Source organism: Panthera leo, chromosome C1, assembly GCF_018350215.1.
Source record: "Panthera leo isolate Ple1 chromosome C1, P.leo_Ple1_pat1.1, whole genome shotgun sequence".
Classification (NCBI taxonomy): domain Eukaryota; kingdom Metazoa; phylum Chordata; class Mammalia; order Carnivora; family Felidae; genus Panthera; species Panthera leo.
In genome coordinates this window covers 33,252,025-33,260,420 of record NC_056686.1, presented here as the reverse complement: position 1 = coordinate 33,260,420, position 8,396 = coordinate 33,252,025, and the positions used below count along the sequence as shown (strand labels likewise).

Below are 8,396 nucleotides of genomic sequence, written 5' to 3'. Positions count from 1 at the left end.
TGCCCCGTCTCTCCCTTGCCCCTGCTTGTGCTCTCTCAAAATTAAATAAAAAACATTAAAAAAATAAAATAAAATCTTGCCATCTGCAATGACATGCAAGGAGCCAGAGAGTATAATTCTAAGTGAAATAAATCAGAGAAAGACAAATACCATATGATCTCACTCATATGTGAAATTCAAGAAACAAAACAAACAAGCAAAAGGAAAAAAGAGAGAGAGACAAACCAAGAAACAGATTAACTGTAGAGAACAAACTGAAGGTCACGCAAGGGGAGGTGCGTGGGAGGATGGGTGAAACAAGTGATGAGGATTAAGGAGTGTCCTTGTCGTGACAAGCACCAGGTGATTAAAATAAAAACTTTTTAAAAAGTACTTTGTAAACTGTAGTGTCCTACAAATGTCAGGGAATCATTTGGAAAGTCTTCTTTTATAGTTGGAATACAGACTTTGGGTTTAGGCAGAAGTAGGTGGAGTCCTGCCCCTGCGACTTACTTGCCATGTGATCTTGGGCAAGTCACTTTCTGGCAGCCTGTTTCTCCTTCTGTCAAATGTGGGTAATTCTTACTTCCCAGGGTTACGTGAGAATTCAACATAATGAGTACAAAGCTGCTAGCACATCCGTCTCTGGCTGGGTGGCAGGATCCCATGTGATAGGTCAGGTCACAGACGGTGCCAGTTTTAAGCCTGGTACCAAAATCACATTCTGGCAATTGGTTACAAATGAAAAGGGCCCCTCAGTCTGGAAGAGCAGGACCTGATTGGCAAGAGATGTAGAGAAGGGTCTTCTTTATGTGTTGGAGGAAATCTGGGTGAATGTTCAACTGCCGTCAGAAAACATGGAAATCTGGCATGTGGAGCCAGGCCGAAACCAGGAGGGCAGGAAGCTGGGCAGGATCCCCACCAAGCTGTCCCAGCCTTGGGAACTAAACCATTGCTACGAAAGGCAAAGACCCTCATCGCGGGTTCATCCCAGCCCTCACCCCTACTCCCCAACACTTATCACTTTTCCTAGACACAAATAAATGTCAATCAAGAATCTAAGGGAGGAAAGGTTCTCATACTTGGCACTGACTTCCCACAGAGCAAATGAACCAGGGCCACACCAGAAGGCCCCACTAGCTCCCATTTCCAGGGACTCACTTGGTCCCAGGCCGGCCCCCTAAGTGGATCCTCCTTCAGAAGCCAGTAGGTGCATGGAATGAAAAGAGCGTCAGTTCAGAATCAAGGGAGGCTCAAGTGTGAACTCTGGCTCCACCACATACCTGCTGTGTAACTTCACAGCAATTGACTTCACTTCTCCTCACTTGTTTCATCTTATTCCCTTGAGCAAACGTCAGTGACACAAAGATGTAATGTGACCTGTAGAATCTACAGCATATGTGGGTTCCTTCTGCCTTCCTGCTCAAAGGCCCCAGAGACCCAGCCTGCTTTCCTCTGCTTTTCAGAGCAGCCACCCATTCTGTCTTTCCTGGAATTCAACCCCCTTCCAGAGAGGCTGCAGCATGGCCGCCTCCCCAGCTCCCACTTCCTTGATGCCCCAAATAAGTACACAGGTCCTTTTCATTGAAGAGTTTTACTGCTAATCACTCTGGGAACAGATGGAGGTGGGGTGGGGGGAACAAGTCACAAACATGGGGGACTGTGAAGGTCCCTAGATCAAGGCTCCCTGAGGGCTTCCCTTTCGTTCCTAAGGCAGGGCCAGACCTCTTCTCCAGGCCAAGGAGGCCCCTTCCATTGGGAAGGCTGCTCCCCCCAACACAGGTGGGGCCCAGCAGATGGGAACTGGCAGCCACTGCAACGTGCCCCGAGCATTTCATACACAATTCCGAGGACCTTCAGACAGTGATGCCACCTCACAGGGACTTCCTCAAAGGCCAGGGGATGATTGCCCTAATGATAGGAGCATGTGCCAAGCCTATCCTACTTCTCTTTCATCCCAAGGAGATGAAGCCAAGACTGGATCCTCCCACTTTCCAAGGCAAGAAATTGGCCTGGAAAGGGGCAGGGATTTTTACTCAAGGGTCCCTTCTCAGGACTTCCTGGAGATCCTGGCTTCAGAGGCAACAGGAAACCATTCTCCAAAGTGGGAGGAGGGGCTTGAGGTCAAGGGGGCAGCAGCAGATCCTACAGATCTTCCTACACTAGGCTGGGGTCTCTCTCTCTCTCTCTCTCCCTCATTGTCCTTCAGCTGGCGTCTTTCCCAGCCTGCTCTCCCATGTGCGTTTTCTGGTGGCGGATAAGGTTGGAGCTCCGGGAGAAGTGTTTCCCACACAGAGTGCACCAGTAGGGCTTCTCCCCTCTGTGGGTCCTCTGGTGTGCTCCAAAGTTGGAGATGTCGCTGAAGGTCCGCCCACACTCGGTGCACTCATAGGGCCTCTCGCCCGTGTGCGTGCGGTGGTGCACACCGAAGCTGGAGCTGTTGCTGAAGCTCTTGCCGCACTCACAGCAGATGTAGGGCGCTGGCTCCAGGTGCGTCCGGTGATGCACCGCCAGCGTGGCACTCTGGCTGAAGCTCTTGCCACAGAGGTCACAGCGGTACGGCCGTTTGCCCAGGTGATCTTGTTGGTGCGTGGTAAGGTCTGAGCGCCGCCGAAAGCTCTCCTGACACTTGGGACATTTGTAGTGCTTCTCTTCCAGGTGGATCCGCTCGTGCCGGATGCGGTTGGAGCTTCTCGAGAAGCTCTTGCCACATTCAGAACACTTGTAAGGTTTCTCGCCGGTGTGGATCCGCTGGTGTGTTCTCAGGTTGGAGGTATTATTGAAGGTTTTGCCACACTGGGCACATATAAAGGGCTTCTCGTCGATCTCGGGCCTTGGGTGAGCCATGGGGCCCCCGGGCTCTCTGGCGGGGTCGGTGACTTTCTGCAACGGCTTTTTTGGGTGGATCTCTTGTGGACCTTCTGACAGGCTCTCTTGCTCATGCTCCTTCTCTCCATCTGGGATCCGAAAACCCTCCGAGTCCTCCACTCTCCAAGGCTTACCCCATTCCCCTTCCTCAGGCAGGTGCTGTTCTGGATTCTGCTCCTTCTCCTTCTCACTGCCCATTTCTGAACCCTGAGAATGAACACAAATGGCCAACACCTTTATTCCTTGGTGTTGGGTCAGGCTAGACCACAGGGAATCTTGTTCTGGTAAAGGGGTGTACACCTTCCCCGTGGAACATCCATTAGAAATAACCTCAATTAACTGGAATACTTGGATGCAATGCCTTTACTTACTTTCAAGTTACAAACTTACAAACTTCCACGGATGTTTAAAGCTGCCCATCAGAGTAAAGAGGCATCTGCTTTGTCTATGCCCAACAGATACTTGTGCAACGCGAATGTCACTTTTCTCAATATCATTGAAAAATGACAGTCTAGACTATAATTCATGTACAAGTAAAGGAGCTCCCATTTGGGTAAAATTCCATTTTCCTGCCTAACTCTAAGCTAACTAAAACTACTTTTATGGTGATCTCTTTTGAAAAAACTTCCTGAAAAGTTTCCATTTCCCTGCTTTCAGAATGAACAGAATAGAACCTCTCATTCTTGAGGCTCTCCTAGCTGTGTACAAGGCCCAGCATGATTCCTCTTAAACATTCCGCCACCCTTCCCCTCCCTGGAACTCACCCTAACCTAGCAACTAACGGTTAACGTCTGGGCCCTCCAAGACCTACTGCAGGGTCTGGGCCGTGTGCTCTGATTGGTCAATGCCCACTTCCTCTCTCCAACACCATATACAACCACATACACAGGCCACATATACACCCAGCCATACTCACATACCAGACACACTCAACCACATTCTCACACCATATACACATACCACACACAGCCACATACACAGACCTGCATACCACATATAGCCCCATACAGCCACACACATCCCATGTACATACATAGCCCTCCCAAGCATGTAGCCACATACATGGCTACACAATCACAAATATAGCTCTACTGTCACACCACACAAAATCACACACACTCACATGCTATGTACAAAGACACCGACATTGGGGTGCCTGGGTGGCACAGTCTGTCAAGCGTTTGACTCTTGATCTCAGCTCAGGTCATGATCTCACAGTTCGTGAGTTCAAGCCCCACATCAGGTTCAACGCTGATGGTGCAGAGCCTGCTTGGGATTCTGTTTCTCCTTCTCTTTGCTCCTCCCCCACTTGTGCTCTCTCTGTCTCTCTCAAAATAAATAAATAAACTTTAAAAATAATAAAAATTTTTAAAAGTTAAAACAAAACAAAACAAAACAAAAAAAGAATACAAACAGACACAAACCACATTCCTCACACACACACAGCGCCAACTTATGCAAACATCGGTAAACGCTTGCTCAGCTGCGCAGACTCCTCGGCATTCCTATAGCCCAGGACAGGGGACGAGGGATGAAGTACTTCTGCCGGGCGTGGGGTTTCCTCTGAGCCCCAAAGCAATAGCAGCACTTCAGAAGGTGCAGTGGGCCGGCGGAGATACTGCGGGCGGACACGAGCAAGGGATGAGGGTGGGAGCGAGACCGAAAGGACAGCGATGGTAGAAAATGACAGACCGAGGATTCCTTCAAGTCAGCAAGTACTTCTGGAACACACAACAGCCGTAACGGAAGGGGCGCTGACTGTATTTAGGGTCGTATCCCGATGGTGGCACACAGTACAGAACTGGGCAAATCACTCGAGCACCGGGAGCCTCAACTCCCACATCACTAACCCTGTGACACCCGCCTATCCTGCATGCCTACGGCGTGCTCAGCATGCTGCGTGGCAGCAAATGACAGCTACCGTTACCACGGTTGAGGACAATGGGTTCCAGAGACAGGCCCGGCCTTTACTCAACCCATTCAACAAATATATCTTAAGGACCTACTAGATATGACTGCTGCTACTTTAGGAATTTGGGTTACATTAGAAGAACAAAGACCTTGTCCCTCATGGGACTTAGGAGGACACCGTGTCCTGGCCCTGCAGAGAACACAAGAATGAAAAAGATCCCTTATGTGATCTTGTTAGGAAAGAAAAAAAAAATGTTTCTAATTAAAAAAATGGTACAAGGTAAAAAATGGTACACGACTATACATTCTAAAATGTACAATACGGACAGAGCCTCAAATCTTTAAGTGGAGGCCAGCAAATTTTTCTGGAAGGGGCTAGACAGTAAATATTTGGGGCCATAGGATCTCTGTGGCAACTACTCAACTCTGCTGTTGTATCGTAAAAGCAGCCGTAGACAATACAAAAATGAATGAGTGTGGCTGTGTTCCAATAAAACTTTAAGACAAAAGGAGCTGAACTATAGTTTCCCAGTCCTTGTTTGAGAGTGTTTCTTGAAGAATCTAGATAAGGGAGGTGAAGGAGGCTTGCTTCGCTTTCAAAAATGCAAGTAAACATCAAAAACAATTTATTCATTGACACTTATTTAGTTTTGACAATCCTTTTAAAAATTACAACCCCGTTCCCACATTCCCATCCCCCTACCCCACAGAACTTCTCACCTGCGAACATTCTATTTATCTATTATGTCAATTATTTAGTGTCTGCCTCCCCTTGCTAAAACAGAAGTCCTATGAGGGACGGGGTCTTTGTTCCTAAAGCACTGACAGTCATATCTAGTAGGTCCTTAATAAATATTTGTTGAAAGAGTTGAGTAAAGGCCAGGCCTGTCTCCAGAACCCATTTCAGGCTTGCTTGTGTCTGTTTCTGTTCCTCAGGAATCTCTTGATTCCTGCCCACTTCCACCTTTATGCAAACACAGACTCCTGTTTGTACGTACTTGCTTTTACAGTGATTTGCAATTATCTTTTAACATTATCTGGCTTCACTAGAAATTTATAAGTCATTGGAAAGGAGGGACTAGGCCACTTTGGAAATCTCTCTTCAGCACAAGGCAGTGCTCAAATGTTTTTTGAATGTATGAGTGAAAGGATGTGATCTGAATTCAAGCCCCAGCCCTGCCCACCCCACCTAGGGCTCTAGTACCCCTGTCTATGCAGGGGGCGACATGGCCCCCTCTCACTTCCAATCCTGCTCTTCTGAACACCTATAATGTACCAAGCTCTGACTCGCCTCAGGACTGAATGCTGGATCAAAAGAAGAGCAAAAAGATTTAGGATTATGGTTACTACCCTCAGTTTATGGCACAGTTCAGGGAAACAGGCCATGAACTCCAGAAACTGTCATATGGTATAGAAGGTTAAGTTCTAAGGGGACAGGAACTGTGCCTCAGTCACCTTTGTACCGTTCCTCAGTGCCTCGCACAGCACCTGGCACATTATACAGGAACCAATAATAATAGTCCGCATTTTTTTAAGCTGATACTAAATGCTAGGCCCTGGGCTGAACACTATATACAAATCATGGCATTTCATTTACACAACTTATTTTAGAGATGAGGAAACTGAGGCTCAGAGAAATTATAACTTGCTCAAGGGCACACAGCAAGTGAGTAGCAAAACTGGGACTTATGCCCATCACTCCAAAGCCAGTGCTTTTAAGCCTGCCACTAGTATTGGAGAGAAGTGGGGGAGAGTGGGAGGTGGGGAGGGAAGGGAAGGAGGAAGGAGTAAGAACAGTGGCACAGGAGTTCGGGAGTTCAGGTGACACCCACCCGGCTCCCTGAAGAGATCAAGGACGAGCCGCTAAATGGAAAAGGAGGCATCTGAGCTAGGACTTACAGGATAGGTGAGCAAGATTGGGACTTACAGAGAGATGGGGAGACCACCATCTACTAAGAACACAGTGACAAGTAAGGTACAGATACACTTTCAGGTCACATTTCAAAGATTTGGGGGAGAGAAGGGCCCATCAGTCTTGGCTTCCCAGGAGGCCCAGGGGTACAGGGAGGATCAAAGGTGGGAGACACTGGGGGCAGTGGTGAAGCGACCAGGACTAAGAAATAAGAGCCAAGCAGATGGGGCTGGTGATCACAGATGCTGAAGGTCAAGGGCTTGGGTTAGAGGGAAGGGGCTAAGCTGGAAAGTGGTCTGAAGGGCCAAAGTTCGGGGTCTTTAGGGTCAAGTCAAGGGGTAGGGAGTGGGAGGCAATGGGGAGAGAAGAGCTTGGAAAGAACAGGGACAAGGTGTTGAACAACAGGGAAATGTATCGGGGAGCTGCATAACGGGTCAGTTAGAGGAGGCCATAGGGGTCCGAGGGTCCGAGGAGATGACCTGGGGAGAGGAGGCACAGGCTGCAATCAGAGGTGTCAGGGGGCGGGAGCCAGGAGGCTGGGTTGTAAGTAGCGGGGAGAAGCCGATGGCGGAGTCGAGGATACGCGCCTCCCAGAGGATAGGAGCTGGGTTCTGAGTAGCGGACTGGCTTGGGCGGGAGGCTAGGGAGATGGGGAGGGGCTGGCCCCAAAAGTATGGTCAGTGCCGGGGGGGCTGGACTGAAAGGCCAACAGGAGGGCCTGAAATAAGGGCTGAGGCCAGCCGCCTGGCCGCGCGGGCCAGGGGCGGGGGCCAGGGGTCGGGGCGGAGGGGACCACCGGGTCCCATTTGCTCCCCACTGGGTCCAGGGAGCAAAGCCACAGCCTCTAATTCCCGGGAGAGAGGGAAGGGGCCATGCTCAGAGTTCCCCACAAAGCCGTATCCGCCTCCCCCGCGACCTCGGGCCCACCCAGGACCCACCTCGCTCCCGCCGCTCGATCAGGGACAGCGCTGCCTCTGTGGGCCGGGGGAGGAGCCGGAGCCGGAACCCAGAGAGGACCCGCCCTACACCTCCAGGATTGGGTCCTGAAGAGGATCCTTCATTCCCACTGGCTGTATTGGGTGCCACAAGGCAAGAAACCCAGGCGGGCTCGCCAATAACCTTTGGTCTCAAACAAAGCCTGCTGGGAGTTGTAGTCCTGAGGAAGAGCGTAGACTCCGAGAAGAAATTTGCGAAGTTTAGAACTGAGCAAGTGGAGACTGTGTTCCCTTCCAAGGTCGTCGGATCTCCTTCTACGCTCACACGAGAAAAGCCCAACGTAGTTTTAACCACCCGTCTGGGAAGTAATAGAAAACCTAGAGCTAACCTACATGACCTCCAAGTGTCATGAACTCAGTTTCTTCTTTACTTTGAATTGGTGACCCTTGGTCCTGTAGACATCCGTGAAGCCTTGAATTCCGCGCTTCACGCGAGGTTTATCCTTAAAATCAAAGGATTGGAGAACTAGAAGGGATTTTAAAGATCCACTAACCCAATCCGTTTGTGAGAAGTTAGACGTTTCCTGTGCAAGGAGCTGCCTCTGGGTCTCCCAACGCTCCTGCACAGGGATTTTTTTTTTTTTCTCAGTCCTACATAGATAAACCTGGCATTCCTCAATCCGACACAATACAACTTCTAAGGTATCCAGGATTAGGATTTTTTTTTTCCCAAGTTTTACTTAAAAAAAAAAAAAAAAAAGCCTAATCCAATATTCTCATATCTGCACGGT

At 49.4% G+C, this 8,396-nt stretch overlaps 1 protein-coding gene across 1 annotated transcript; it reads right to left on the bottom strand.

Moving 5' to 3' along the window:
* Nucleotides 1–1,582: 1,582 nt before the first annotated feature.
* Nucleotides 1,583–7,649, bottom strand: ZNF691 (zinc finger protein 691). The gene is made up of 2 exons (XM_042951384.1): nt 7,609–7,649; nt 1,583–3,054 (listed from the first exon to the last, which is right to left on the bottom strand). The coding sequence occupies exon 2, from the start codon at nt 3,043–3,045 to the stop codon at nt 2,185–2,187; it is 861 nt and encodes a 286-aa protein (XP_042807318.1). The 5' UTR covers nt 3,046–3,054; nt 7,609–7,649; the 3' UTR covers nt 1,583–2,184.
* Between the last annotated feature and the right edge of the window lie 747 nt (nt 7,650–8,396).

Excerpts from the sequence above, each read along its gene's own strand:
- ZNF691 (XM_042951384.1), bottom strand. The coding sequence starts at position 3,045 with ATGGGCAGTGAGAAGGAGAAGGAGCAGAATCCAGAACAGCACCTGCCT.